The sequence below is a fragment of the Scardinius erythrophthalmus genome (genome assembly GCF_964197995.2).
Source record: "Scardinius erythrophthalmus genome assembly, chromosome: 25".
Lineage (NCBI taxonomy): Eukaryota > Metazoa > Chordata > Actinopteri > Cypriniformes > Leuciscidae > Scardinius > Scardinius erythrophthalmus.
Genome location: NC_138245.1, coordinates 26,266,787 through 26,282,824, shown reverse-complemented (window position 1 = coordinate 26,282,824; position 16,038 = coordinate 26,266,787). Strand labels below are relative to the sequence as shown.

At 35.2% G+C, this 16,038-nt stretch overlaps 1 protein-coding gene across 4 annotated transcripts; it reads left to right on the top strand.

The window, feature by feature from the left end:
* The first annotated feature begins 1,480 nt into the window (after positions 1-1,480).
* pfkfb4a (6-phosphofructo-2-kinase/fructose-2,6-biphosphatase 4a) lies at positions 1,481-15,979 on the top strand. Of its 4 annotated transcripts, none has more exons than XM_081358501.1 (14): positions 1,481-1,637; positions 5,831-5,947; positions 6,101-6,197; positions 6,294-6,360; positions 7,057-7,131; positions 7,219-7,275; positions 7,357-7,478; positions 7,570-7,777; positions 8,274-8,420; positions 8,507-8,611; positions 11,206-11,335; positions 11,471-11,533; positions 11,625-11,689; positions 14,464-15,979. In XM_081358501.1, the coding sequence occupies exons 1-14, from the start codon at positions 1,589-1,591 to the stop codon at positions 14,521-14,523; spliced, it is 1,362 nt and encodes a 453-aa protein (XP_081214627.1). In that variant the 5' UTR covers positions 1,481-1,588; the 3' UTR covers positions 14,524-15,979. The 4 variants fall into 4 exon arrangements, with proteins under 4 accessions (XP_081214627.1, XP_081214626.1, XP_081214629.1 ...); XM_081358500.1 differs by lacking the exon at positions 14,464-15,979 and adding an exon at positions 13,297-14,033; XM_081358503.1 differs by lacking the exon at positions 1,481-1,637 and adding an exon at positions 4,629-4,906.
* Positions 15,980-16,038: the final 59 nt, after the last annotated feature.

Below are 16,038 nucleotides of genomic sequence, written 5' to 3'. Positions count from 1 at the left end.
TCTTGTTTTCCATTAAAAACAGCCATTAACAATGTGATTTTCAGGTCAATGTGTTTACATGAGAGGTACGTTCTTTCAGTTTACTGACTGTATCTCATTTCTATATTATGACTGTACTTGACATACAGAACAAAGCGAGGGTGTCTTTCTCAAGAGCCCGTCTGTGCCGTGAGAGCCAGGAATGGGGTAAGGCTTGAGGCAGGGTCACTGATCACTATGGCCTTTATAAAGAATGTTCCGGACAGACGTGTAAAGGTCACGATCTGTTGTCACAAGTTGTGTATTTATTTTCAGCCTTCCCTACTGTCTTGTTTATATATGTTATACTCTTTTTTTCCATTTGTGACACTGTAAATATACTTTCAGACCGCCCACGTTTTTAACATTTTGTGCTATTGTAAAAATAGCACACTTTCTGATGGAAAGATCACAAGCTTATTGACGTGCGTGCTTGTGTGTGTGTTTGCTTGCATCAGATCACATTTACATCCTGTTCCAGGACCCTTCTTAATTTCATGCCCTCATCACAATTTCATGCCCTGCTTTTTTCCATTCTGAACGTAGACATATAACTACTGTCACACTTTTGCCTTTTTTTAGTCAAGACAAGCTCAAACCATTTCAACTTTATTGATATTTACCATGTGAATAGTTGTTATCACCAAACACAGACCTGTGTGACCTGTCTCCTGACTTGGCCTGTGTCCACATCTCTTTTAACTGTGGCGTCATGGTATGTGTTGGGACGTGACTGACATGTTCCAGCTGTACAGGCTAAAAAGGGTTTTGAATGCAGAATCACTTCAGCGTCCAGCAGGTCAAGATGTTCCTAATATAGCCGAGACATTTCCTGAGAGACAGCGAGTGATTAAAACACCTCTCCTGTATTAATAGGCATATGTAGGCCTTGTTGAATTAGATTTTAATTGATTCTCCACAATGGTTTAATTCCTTGTGATCTATCTATCCATCCATCCATCCATCCTGTAATTCAAGATGTTCAAGAAAATATATTTTCTTGTATATCTTGAATTGTATAAGATGTTTTGGTATATGTGCTTTAAGACAGACAGACAGACAGACAGACAGACAGACAGACAGACAGACAGATAGATAGATAGATAGATAGATAGATAGATAGATAGATAGATAGATAGATAGATAGATAGATAGATAGATAGATAGATAGATAGATAGATAGATAGATAGATAGATAGATAGATAGATAGATAGATAGATAGATAGATAGGTAGATAGATAAAAAAGAAAAAAAACTGTCATATAAAATTAAATAGTTTTTGGACGTGTTAAAAAATCCTATTCCTTTTATTTAAACGAAAACAAAGGATTGAATGCACTCCCGTGTAACATATAAAATATTGCATAACACTGCGCAACAGTATCAACATAAACTTTCCCCTGATTCTTTCTAATGAAGGGTGGGTGTGTCCGCTCGCCTCTGCCTCGCAGCGATTGGCTGAGCCACCTGTCAATCAGTGGGCGTGTGCGCTCGTGTTTTCACATACTTCTCCTTTATACCTCAAGGCTCGAGCATCAAAATAAAGCACTAACACACAAAACACGGACAATGAGGGGTGCCAGCCGGTCCAAAAACTCGCAGATTCTGGATAAGAGGGGTAAGGAACATGAGGTTATGGCTGTTCTCTGGCGGAAGCAGCTGGTATTGTGTACGCGACGAGGAAGAAGTAAACAAGACTCTGTCACGTAGGCGCGTGTGTGTTGGACTCAACAGTCCACGAGCTGTTTATTTGAGCATGATTATATATATATGGCCTGTTAATAATATACTCACATAACGTATGGTTATACATTGCTGTAAACCATGCATGTGGTCTAAAAATAAACTGACGCTGTGTTCTGTGCAATGCATTGAATGAATGAAGATAAGCACATAGTGTTCAGGTCATGGGCTGCATGCATTGAAATGCATTGAGGTTTTATGTGCACTAAAGATCGATTTCATTTAGGCTGTGAAGCGTTTTGTGTAATTTCTCAGTAGTGTTTGTGTTGGGCATGTCATTCATGCTGTGCAGGAGTGTGAATGAGTTGAGGTCAAATCATGGCCATATTTGTTAGATTACTGACATGGAGGTAAACTGCAGCTTGTCGAGTTGTAAAAATAGAATACTATGACCTAGACAAAAATCAGCAGGGTTTTAAAATTAAGGTTATCAGCAAATGAGAAATATTACAACGAACACAGCTACTGTTGCATTTCTTCCAAGATTGGTTCAAATGACAAGAAAATTAGGAGCTTGGTATGCAGTAATGCATAGCAATTTGGGCTGGTAATTAAATGGTTTGTAGGCCTATACCTAAAGTATCCATGAAGTATCGCCGAATCCATTGTGATGGGAAAGACGGTCAGATTCCAAACTAGTACACATAAGAACTAAAGCCAATGGAATCACAAATCTGAGATTTCAAGCTATGACAGTTTATCATATGTTACCAGTAGGAGACAAGATAAGCTGTTTTTGGTAGATATGATTATGATATGATTTGAGAGATTATGATTTGTTGATGCAGAATGACTTTAACATATTCCGCACCCCCTTTTCCTCGACCCGCCAGGTCGGGTTTTCCCTGGAAATCTGATTGCTGATTTACTACCTGCAAAATATGATTCATAGTTTTCATAATGACTCTATTGTGTAATGAAATCTAGAATTGGGAGTGAAATGAATGTATGATTGTAGAGGTTTTGTGGTTTACTAGTTCCTTATCCAGAATAGCTTAGTTTCAGTTGAAGGATCTGTTGCAAGTCAAATCATGATTGTTTTTCCCCCCATTTTTTTAAGAAAATGTTTACGGTACCAGGAGAAAAGGCTGTTACTAATATGCATATGTGTTGTTAAATATGAAACTGTCCTTTAACTTAAGCTGATCTATTGATGTGTTTGCTGAAAAAAAGCAATCTAACATTGTGTAGCCTCATTGTTTTTCTACCTTAGATGATCTGTCAACACATTTCAGTGCCAAGACATTGTGCACTGATATAAATACATGATATTTCTCACAAATCACTGTTATTATCAAGCTATGCTCACAGCTGAAGTCAAATCCCCTACCCACAATCCATAGGGTGCGTAGCCAACATGTCTCTTTCTTGCCATCTAGTGGATAATTTGTGCGTAGTATCATGACTTTGACTTTACTTTAACTTCCAAAATATAAGAAAAATAAGGTTCTGACATTTTTTTTTGGTCTTAAAATATATATCATTGTAATTGGCTGCAGTTTTTGGAGGGCAGAGATTTGATGTTTTAGGTTTAAGATGAGTCTATTATCTTTAACACTGTTAATTTTGACGGTGAACTTTGACCTAATTTACATTATTTTGCAAATGTGTTTAATACAAGCATCATTTTTATATTCTAATGTCCCTGGGACAACAGGTTTTACGAGATAGTCCGATTTTACCAGTTGTGTTACTGGTCTACATCCATGTTACAACTTGCCAACACACTGCAAAGGCCACTGAAAATGTCCATGATCTGTGTGTGCATTTAATTTAATTTAGGAATTTAAGTCTCAAACATGTATATAATTTTTTTTAATAGTTCCAAAATAACACTAAAACATTCAAATAATAAAAAAGTCTATTCAAATAATTCATATGTGGTGCTCGGATTAGCAATTGAAAAAGCCTACTGTGTCATATTCGATATGCTAATTTCTAAGGCCTCAGATTATCAACATGATCAAAACTTTGCTTGAAAATCTGTTTTTACAATCTACTATGTCTCATGTCATCAGATTGATAGTTTATCTTTTTTTCAGCAAGTAAAATGCTATGCTAATCCTGAAAACGTCCCTATTCAGGTTGTGGTTTGCATGCCTTTTTGTTGTGAAATCGTTAATTATTAGCAAACATTAAATATTAATAACAATATAAAAGTTATTTTTTACAAGATGAACGTTTACTGGACTGAAGCTACTTCCGTTTACATGATTATTCATTCATCGTTTTGATCATAAAACTAAGCATTTAAATATCATCTTAGAAGACACATTATTGGGAGATATAGAGTGACAACTCATATTCAGTAAACTGATCCATTATATTTCCTCTTCACAGGCTTTACAGGGTTAAAAATACCATTATAATCCAAAAGTTGCTGTTAGAACTAAAAAATAATAATCAAAAGGGCGATTTTTTTTTTGTTTGCTTACTGAAGAATCCAAAATAATTGTATCTTAAAGCACATTTCACACAGCGCGTTGATCACTATTACCCCTCTCGTTGAAGTCAGTACCTGACCTAATCCTAACCCCTCCCCCACAACTAATCCTAAACCCACCAATGCTAGGGGGGTAATAATTTGGCGGGGGTCGAATTTCGACCTGTGTGAAAAGGGGCTTTACAAACAAAGGCAAACGCTACAGCAAAACCACAAACCACAAACGACTGATGACTAGTCTATCCCCGCTGAGGAAAGTAACAGATACCACGTGACCGCGGCGTCTGTTCAACAGAATGGACAGAATAATCATTAACACCGACCGACGAACTTTTATAACGGTTGAAATTAGAATATAAAGCCAGTAAACCTCATGTTTTAGGAAACATTGTATCTGTCCTGTGTTAAAAATGTACACCTGGCATTACGGTAAAGTGTCGTAGTTGCGCATCTCTTCGTGCCGTTACGGTGGGGCCGTTCTTTACCAGTCTCATAACATTCTTCCCCGCTGTCTTTAGTGCGCACTGACGGTAATGGACGTCCGTGTGTCGAGACGACGAATATAATGAGTGTAATAGAGAACAACACGGAGCAATGTGGTAATAGTCTAACCCGAGAGCTCACACAGAATCCTTTAAAGAAAATATGGGTGCCATCCTCCAAAAACGGCCTTCCAGAGAGACACATTAGTCAAAGAAAGGGTAAGTATGGATGAAAGGATGAGAGCCGGACACTGATGCTGGAGTCGGATGAGGGTTAAAAGGGCTTTCTGATGCAATACTTCAATGGTGATACAATTTAACAGTGTCTGAAACAAATCTAGAGGCTTTTTGTGTGATTGCATTTTTTAAATGAAACATTAAATGCGATTTAAGAAGATTACATGCATTGAAATGAATGATTATGAGTTATTTATGTATATTTGTATATAACGTTCATTATAACAATGCAGATTGTTACATAATATTCCGTAGTTGCGTACTAGTAAATGCATTTTCAAATAAACTAATAATAAAAATAATAGTCTAATAATAATAATTATATAAAAGGAAATTATTTCACATATGCTCACGGTAAAAACCTGGAAATATTAGGGCATTTAAAAATGATGTTTTCTATGCCAGGGAAAGTCATGGAAATTAAAAAATCTTAAAAGTCATGTAAATCTCTATAATAAAGGTAAAATAAATGATCTTTTTGCTCTGCTCTAAAATATTTAAACGGCTAAATATTGCTCTTGTAAAAGAATTGTTTCACCTCTCAAAAGCTATACTAATATCAATATTGGTGTATTTCTTTAAATACTAGATCATTTAAAATGTACAGACCAAGAACAATCATTTTCACACATTTTAGATTGCAGCAATTTGCAGGACTATGTGGACATCGATATGATATTATGCAATTTGATGTGGAGATACCAAAATGACTTATGCTCTACAATGACAACTCAGATTTTATTAATGCAATAAAAAGGTCAGCTAAACTGCACATAGATTAAAAGATTTCTGTTCTTTGCACCACTTGGTGTGATGATGGACAGTTCACCTGTAGTATATGTGGAGAATATTATTGTCAAACATATCTCCTAAGTGTTTATGAGCTGCTTTTCTTTTTTCTTCCAGTATGCATGACCAACTGCCCCACACTTATAGTAACCGTGGGTCTACCGGCCAGAGGAAAGACCTACATCTCCAAGAAACTGACACGCTACCTCAACTGGATTGATGTTCCGACAAAAGGTACAAAGCACATGCAGTGTGACTCTCATATAAAATGATGATTCGTGACGGCTGTTTAAATGCTGGACAAGTGTTTTTTTTTGTCCCAGATGTGTTGAACATCATCAGTGGCTGATCCTGAAATTGGTTTGTCTTGGTTTTTTACTTCCGCAGAGTTTAACGTTGGGCAGTACAGACGTGAATGTGTGAAGATATACAAATCTTTTGAGTTCTTCAGGCCAGATAATGAAGAGGGGCTTAAAATCAGGAAGTAAGAGATATATTTTTATCACTGATGGCCATTTAAAATATGAAATAAAAATGCTAAGAGTATTTAGAAGCTCATGTGATTTCTTGTCTCTTTTAGGCAGTGTGCACTGGCAGCTCTCAATGACGTACGGCAGTTCCTCACAGATGAAGGCGGCCAGGTGGCGGTAAGGAAAACATTATGTGAACACATTGAATTTAACAGATAATTTCATACAAATACTGTGCTCAAGTATAAGTTATCTAGGCTAAGTTAACATTAATCCGTATACATTTGAACACGCATCTTTTTCTGTAAGTTTAGGCCTTCATCCACACTAAGATAACTATCATGTTAACTATATTAGCGTCCACACTAGCGATCATTTAGTCATGTAATGCAAATTTTACCTATAGATATCTATGGCTGTACCAGCATGTGCTTGCTATGTGTGGTTCACTTTCACAGTGTTGCTAAAGATACATGTTACTTTGTACAATCTTAATATTATATTCCTGCAAAGATGACAGAAAATTTGAGATGATGATGATGAAAACACCACTTTCAAATGGCATGTATTCAGATTAATATGGACGTAGCCTAGTATATTAGGTGCGTCCCAATATGTGCTTTATTAACCTAAAAAGTGTGGAATGTTGGACTGTTGCAGCTTTAATTATGTAGCGGTACACACAAAAAAAAACATATAAAATTCATACACTACACGGTTGAGTACATAGTGAATAAGTGCATAGTGAAAAGTGCGTCATTTTGCGACACAACTATCGTCTCTCTTTAGCTCCGATTTAACCTCTGGCCATTTTAATCTTCATTTCTTTGTTTTTGTTTTATGCATTTACCCTTTTTGCTTTACAATCTTCAGGTTTTTGATGCCACAAACACAACAAGAGAAAGGAGAGAGACAATCATCAGATTTGCAGAGCAGAATGGTTTCAAGGTGCTGGAAATGGGATAATTCATCTACGATGTTTATCTCATGTGTTTCTCACTTCAGCTGTTTTAAAACACTCTTTTCACATCACAGGTTTTCTTTGTAGAATCTGTGTGTGAAGACCCTGACGTTATTGCAGAGAACATTGTGGTAAGCCTCAGAAATGCAGAATGTTTTTAACATCTGTATCTCACATTGTTTTGGGTCTAAATTTGTGGTTTTGGTTTTCAGCAAGTGAAGTTGGGCAGCCCAGACTACACGCACTGTAACACAGAAGAGGCCGTAGCAGACTTTATGAAGAGGATAAAGTGTTATGAAAACTCCTATCAGCCACTGGATGAGGAACTGGACCGGTAAATGCCATTTTGGTGCTGTTGAATTGAATCCAATCTATCTTGAATCCATGAATTTAACCTCTTTTTTTGTTGTTGTTGGTGTGTTCAGGGACCTCTCGTTCATAAAGATCATCGATGTGGGAAGGCGGTACCTAGTAAACCGGGTTCAGGACCACATACAGAGCCGAATCGTTTACTACCTCATGAACATCCACATCACACCCCGCTCCATCTACTTGTGCCGGCATGGAGAGAGTGATCTGAACGTCAAAGGTCGTATCGGAGGAGATTCAGGCCTTTCGGCAAGGGGAAAGCAGGTAAGCTGTAAAGGCCTAGTTACATGGAGTCTTCGTTTTTAGCTTTACTAACAAGCACGAAAATAGCTTGAGGCTTGACGTCTTGAAAGTCTTGTGGGAGCATTTCTAACAGGAAGAGTAAGTGCATTCCATAACCTGGGTGCAGCGACTGAGAAAGCTCTCTCCCCTATTCATTTTAATTTACAAGGAGGCTCCTCAAGAGGAAGCGAATCAGCAGAACGAAAGAGAACGAGAAGGCGTGTACAGGGTGACTAAGTCACAGATATAAGAAGGGGCCATGCCTAACTTAGTATGTTAGTGTGAGAGCTTTAAAAACGACGCGACTGAACAGGAAGCTAGTGCAAACTATAAAGCACGCCTGTGATGTGCGGATGTGATGCTTGAACATTTATCAGTTATTAGCCATAACATGCAAGTAATTATCAGTCCAACTGAAGTTTCTGTGCTTCTGTGTTAGTTAGCAATTAAAATCTGTTTTTCTTTCATTCCCTCTCAGTTTGCTGACGCTTTGGGCCAGTTTATCCAGTCGCAGAATATCAGTGATTTGAAGGTGTGGACGAGTCAGATGAAGAGGACCATACAGACGGCAGAAGCTGTGGGTGTACCATACGAACAGTGGAAAGCTCTCAATGAGATAGATGCTGTAAGTATCTTGTTTATGAATGTTAAACAAAATCTGCCCTTTTTTTCGGGATATTGTGTTAATGGGCTCTGTGTGTGTGTGTTTAGGGTGTTTGCGAGGAGCTCATGTATGAGGAGATCCAGCTGAAGTTTCCTCTGGAGTTTGCATTACGGGACCAGGACAAATATCGTTATCGCTATCCCAAAGGAGAGGTCAGTTTACATGAAATCAGTTATGGTGCATTTGACAGATACATCATAGCGAGATGTATTTTAGCTTTCATATTTTATCATTCAGTGTTTGTATTGCTTTTTTATGTCCCTTTGGCAACAAAGAGCTTTTCCTCGCACTTTAGCACACTAAACACTCATCAAATAAATGTCGCTGGTTGCTAGGCTCTCTATTACTCATGGCCAAATCCTCCCAAATGGAGTAAACAAGTCTGTTTTTTAGGCTGTATTGAAGTTGTTCCCAAAGTCCCTAATTGACATTATTTCATGTGTTATTACTCTGACTGAGCACATCAGACACAATTACCCAGCGCCCACACATACACGCTTCCATTTGCTCCTGTCATCTGCCAGGTTGTGAGCGTGTGTGTTGTTCAGAGCAAGCAGTTCTCATTTAGATCAATATCTCAAATCTGTTTACTCAGAGAGTGTTAAAGCAGCACACTGTTCTCACTATATTAGATAAAGACTGGGTGCAAGGTCCTCGTCACATGCTTAAGTTTATGTGTGCTGTAAGGTAAAGGGTGTGTGGATTAGGACTGCACATAGTTTAATATCAATTGAGTTTGTAATATTTCAGTTGCGCATGTCAATTGTTGTTAGATATGAGAGCAGTTTCTGTGAACGTATGATTTGAACTGTTGGGAACTCTCTTAACTGTGCAGGACCAAAACATTCATGTTTGATAATAGGTCTCTCTATTTAATATAATGAGTTTTAATGGATTTAATGATCAGTGTTTAGTGAAAATCATCTGACATCAATTGAAAAATGCGTGGATTAATAGAGAGATTAATCTTTGGATTTGATGAATCGTATATCAGATACGATGTTTAAATGAAAATCACATCTGATATTTAAGTAGTTAACATATATATATATATACAGTGCTATGCATAAGTTTAGACACCCATGCTAAAGTTGACTAACAAGAGGAATAAAAAATCATCTTTTGAAAATTTAAAATTAATGCCTTAATTAAAAAATTAGGAAAAATCCAACCTTTAAGGACACCAATTTTCTTTGTGAATGAATAATGTATCGTAAATAAATAAATGTTCTTCCTTAAAATACAGGGTGCATAAGTTTGGACACCCCTATGTTAAATTCCCATAGAGGCAGGCAGATTTTTATTTTTAAAGGCCAGTTACTTCATGGATCCAGGATACTATGATCCTGATAAAGTTCCCTTGGCCTTTGGAATTAAAATAGCCCCACATCATCACATAGCCTTCACCATACCTAGAGATTGGCATGGTTTTATTTCAGTTAGCCTAATAGCTGGTTTGATTTGCATTGAGAGATTATCTTATGAAAAGTGCCAATCTCTAGGTATGGTGAAGGCTATGTGATGATGTGGGGCTATTTTAATTCCAAAGGCCAAGGGAACTTTATCAGGATCATAGTATCCTGGATCCATGAAGTAACTGGCCTTTAAAAATAAAAATCTGCCTGCCTCTATGGGAATTTAACATAAGGGTGTCCAGACTTATGCACCCTGTATTTTAAGGAAGAACATTTATTTATTTACGATACATTATTCATTCACAAAGAAAATTTGTGTCCTTAAAGGTTGGATTTTTCCTAATTTATTTAATTAAGGCATTAAGTTCAATTTCCAAAAGATGATTTTTTATTCCTCTTTTTAGTCAACTTTAGCATGGGTGTCTAAACTTATGCATAGCACTGTATATATATATATATATATATATATATATATATATATATATATATATATATATATATATATATATATATATATATATATATATATATTACCCTTTTTTTATTAAAAAAAGATTTTTCTTTCAAATGTTAAAGAATAAAAAAAATTAATAATATAATCTTTTTAAAAAAGTGTATATTTATATATATCAGTGTTATTTAGTGTTAAGTATTATTTTTGTACTATAGTATTTAAACAATATTTTGAATTAGCTTTTATTTTTATATTCTCAGTTTTCATCTTAATTTTAGTTTAATTTTTTAATTTAATAATAATTATTAATATGAATATTAATAAGTTAATGTTTTAAAATTAGTGCTTTTGTCATTTTTATATTTTGGTTTAGCTTTCATTTATTTTTTATTTCATTTTAGGTTTAGTAATTTTAGTACTTCAACTTATTTATTTATTTTAAGTTTGTTGCCAAGGAATTATCATTTCAAGTTTTTAAGTGTTTCATCTAATATTTCTATTTTATTTTATTTTTATTCCATTTATTTCTATTTAATAATTATATATTATGTATAACTTTAAGTGTTTCATCTAATATTACAATTTTAATTCTAACGGTTTCTATTTTATAATTGTATATTATGTATATATCATATCATATAATATATTATCTATACTGTTTCACCACTTTTAATTGAGTTCAGCTGTGTGACGAAATGGACTTTTAAAAGTTGAAGTACTCCATATATAATATTTGAATTAATATGTTAATAACCTTAGTTGAGTATAGCATGTCACACCGCAAGACTACTGATTTTATCCAGCCATATGTGTTTACATGTGTGTGATCTTTACATCATAAGCGGAACCATGTTCTAATCCAGCTCTCTCCTCACAGTCCTATGAAGACCTGGTCCAGCGTCTGGAACCCGTTATCATGGAGTTAGAGCGGCAGGAGAACGTCCTGGTCATCTGTCATCAAGCCGTCATGAGATGTCTGCTGGCCTACTTTCTGGACAAGACTGCAGGTGATGACCACCATGACACCACTCATCAAGAGACAAATACACTTATCTCTTATTACATCCCAGTTCACTTGTACAGAGTTGCACTGATGAGTAAAAAGTAATCTAAAGTCTATTTGTGTTTTTTGTCTCCTGCAGAGGAACTTCCTTATCTGAAATGTCCTCTACACACAGTATTAAAGTTAACACCAGTGGCCTATGGTAAGACAGGAAATCTTTCTCAACTAACATGGACATTATTCTTTTAATAATGCTTTTCAAGTGTTGATTGTGAATCACCCTGTGTCTTCAGGCTGTAAGGTGGAGTCAGTCTGTTTGAAAGTCGAAGCTGTGAATACACACAGAGACAGACCTATGGTAAGACTCATAAATGCAGTCACTTAGGTGGTTAAAATCTTCCCCATCTGTTGTGGCTTAAGGGAACGTGTGCAGTCGATCTGTAGTTATGCTTGAGAGATCTTCTGTGTAATAAAGTGATTAAGCTTTGCGGTCTCCTGGGCCTCAGCCGTTGCATGATAAGTGTGGTCTTCGGCTCATTGATGAATTTACCCAGGGTGAAACACTTTATTAGGTTTGCTGTAGCATGCCAGTTTATGAAACGTATCTTTTGAGTTCACATCTTCTCTCTATTATGGAAGTTTGTTTCTGCCACAGAATAAAAAATAAAAAAGGTAATTCAGATTTTTTTCCTTGCAATTCCGAGTTTATATCTCACAATTCTAAGAAAAAAATATAAACTCAAAATTCTGACTTTTTCTCTCTCTCTCTCTCTCTCTCTCTCCCAAAAACAAAGTCAGTTCAAAATTTTGATTTTTCTTGCAATTTGGACTTTATAACTCACAGTTCTCACTTTTTTCAGCATTTATCTCACAATTATGACTTTTTTTCTCCGAATTTTGTAGTTTATATCCTGCAATTATGACTTTTTTTGTCAGAATTGTGAGATATAAACTTGCAATTGTGACAAAAAGTTTTTAAATTAAAATTCCTATTTTTTTTGTATCTTGCAATTCGGACTTTATAACTCACAGTTCTCTCTTTTTTCAGCATTTATCTCACAATTATGACTTTTTTTTCTCAGAATTTTGTAGTTTACATCCTGCAATTATGACTTTTTTTGTCAGAATTGTGAGATATAAACTTGCAATTGCGAATTTTTTTTTAAATTAAAATTCATATTTTTTTTCCTATCTTACAATTGTGAGTTTGTATCTTGCAATTTGGACTTTATAACTCACAGTTCTCTCTTTTTTCAGCATTTATCTTACAATTATGACTTTTTTTTCCTCAGAATTTTGTAGTTTATATCCTGCAATTATGACTTTTTTTTGTCAGAATTGTGAGATATAAACTTGCAATTGTGACAAAAAATTTTTTTAATTAAAATTCCAAATTTTTTTCCTATCTTACAATTGTGAGTTTGTATCTTGCAATTCGGACTTTATAACTCACAGTTCTCTCTTTTTTCAGCATTTATCTCACAATTATGACTTTTTTTCTCTCAGAATTTTGTAGTTTATATCCTGCAATTATGACATTTTTGTCAGAATTGTGAGATATAAACTTGCAATTGCGACAAATTTTTTTTTCAATTAAAATTTACTTTTTTTTCTATCTTGCAATTGTGAGTTTGTATCATGCAATTCGGACTTTATAACTCCCATTTCTCACTTGTTTCACAATTAGCTCACAATTCGGACTTATTTCTCAGAACTGTGAGGTATAAACTTTCAATTACGAGGAAAAAAGTCCAAATTGTGAGATAAAAAGTTGCAATTACCTTTTTTTATCTTTGTATTTCATGGCAGAGACAAGCTTCCATACTCTATCCGGCTGTTTTGGTCTTGTTTTCCTCTTGATTTGTGTGTGGACTGATGCAATTTGTTTACGGTTCTGTTACATCGTCGTCACGCACTCACCTCATCTATTAACGTGACGTCATTCCCTGTGTTTGCTTCAAACAGAACGTAGATGTGTCACGGCAGGCGGACGAGGCTTTGTTAACAGTGCCAGATCATCAATGACAGTTCCTTGTTCCTCACACACCATTGTCCCATCCCCATTCCCATATTTTTAAGGATTGTTGACATTCTAAAATGCATCTGCATTGCCTAAAAAACAGCTCAATAAATGCCTTTTGAATTACAACTCGGAAGCGATGAACTCTGAAATAATTATGTACAGAATTAACTTGTTTTTTAAATGAATTAAATCAGTTTGTGCTCCTCTGTTCATTGATGTGTTAATACTAAGCTGCACTTTATCATAAATGCACACTGAAGTTTTTCAGTTCCTGCTGCACATGAATGTAACCGCTGCTATGAGGGAACACCAGTCACTCCAGTAGCATGTGAATTTTAAATATTGTGCACGTAAATGAATGCATTTGTACATTAGGTTGGGTTTTAGCTGGTTCATTTTACATTATTGTCGTCTTAGTAATTATTCGTCACTTCATAATTTAGGAATGTGTATTGTGTATATAAGAATTGTGAAGTTTTGTAGCTGGCAGAGCCTTATTGTGCTCTCGGAAGAAAGACATTTTATTTTACGCACTAATTCATAGTCATTTTTTCAATTATCTGAAACACTAAGGAATGTCATGATGTGAAACTGTCCTCTTCTGGTTACTGAGGAGGAGGAAAAATCTCTACTGTAATGTCTATTTGGGATGCTAATAAAATGTATTTGAATAGTGAAATCCTGTCTCTCTTTACATTCACTCACAATTCTGTCTGTCATTAAAGAACACAGACAGAACATCTTCTGACACATAATTGCAATATACTGCAATATACCATAAAATGATAACATGAACATGGAAGATACCATATTACAGTGATAAAAGGCAGTAGTGTGGTTTGTGTCAGTGGACTTAGACCTGAAGTCAAAGGGCAGTGTCTGGATGGAGATATTAAGCTGATCATATCAAATGTTTCATACAATTTTATATCACCATCTTTTGTCCCATGACACCTGTGATTACATGCTGAAACAATTATTTATTTATATTGCTTTATTGTTTTTAAGATTACCAGTACCAGTTAGGGAAAAAAAGGTCTTAAGTTACATATTTCAAGATAACAGGTAGATTTTGAATAATAGTCTGTCATTTTCTGTTCTTTTCCTAGAATGTTAATGTGCACCGCACTGCCGAGGACGCCCTCCAGACCGTCCCGCCACACCTCTGACCTACAACCACTCCGCCTTCTCACCGTTCACTACTCCTGTGTCTCTGATCCAAGCCTGGGATTACCATTTAAAGGTCAACCCTGCCTTCAGATAGACTCCTGGTCAAGTTCTGGTCTGTCTTGTAAACCCGGAATCAGTTGATGTGTAAGAGATCTACTGGTTGTATATAGTATGTGGTTTCTCACTCTATTTTTTGAAAGAGCCATTATCGGTTTACTCTGCATGAGATACACGGAGCCCGGGAGATTTTGTTTGCACTTAAGGGATTTGGGAAATATGTTCCAGATGGATGTTGAATTAAATACTATGGTTCTTATATGTGTATATATACCTACAGATATGTCAATCATACCTATGGGATCTGCAGGTATGTTATTTTGCTGCTCCAGTATTTGTGCTCTCATTTTGTCAAATCTAAAAGGTAATCTCTCTGTTATTTTGAGGGATGGATGACAAAATTGTTGTTTGTTTGTGTGTGTGTACATGCAAATCAAAGAAAAACACTCATTGTGTCAAAGAATTATATTTACTTCAACTCCCTCTAATGATAGAGCCTCTTTATCTTTATTTTTTATATGCTTTAAAAATTTCATCTGACATTTAAATCAGACACTGATTATTGATTCAAGTGCTAGTTATTTTAAATCAACACTGACAGTTGCTCAAACAGGTATTTTTAAACCCTTTAAATGTTTGATTCAGAGTAATTTTGCAGAATATACTGACTTTCCAACAGTGATTTTAACTGCTTTTTTTCCTGAAAAATGTAAGTGCTTGTGAGAAACAACATAAGCTGTTTGTTACATTAACAAATTTGGGAACAAGATAAAAATCTCAGTATTTGTATTCATAATGTTAAACATGTTCTGCAAGGATTCATTCACATCAATTTCCATATAAGGATTAAAATATAGTACAATCCGAGTCTGTTTGATGTTATCTGTAAATCCTTTTTGTCCAGTAAAACATGTTTAGATCGAATGAAATGTTGCCTCAAAACATATCCAAAGAGTGCTGTGATAATTACTGTACTTTTGAAACAGATCTTGACTATATGAATTGAGATTTTCTGGAGTACGACTGGTTGTATTATGATTATTTAGTGGCAGTATCGCACTAAAAATATAAAGATATGTTGTGATGTAATAGTGCATCAATAGTAAATTTTAATTAATTGAATGTATTAATACATACAAATATATAAAGATATGTTTTGATGTAACGGTGCATCAATAGTACATTTGAATTAATTGAATGGACTGTCTGTGTATCCAAATAAATGTTGATTCGAGATAACAAAGACAAATATTGTATAGCTAGCAGCATCTTGGGTGAATAATCTATTTGATGTCAAATTATATGGATTTTTTTGTTGAACCATTGAAAAAAACAATCGGTGTTTGTGTGTGTTTGAATTGTATCTCCTCCTTGAATAAACATTTTGTGGTGATTTTATATGTCGAAATATTTTATTGTAGCCTACTGATACACAGTAAAAAGCAATAAGCCACTTA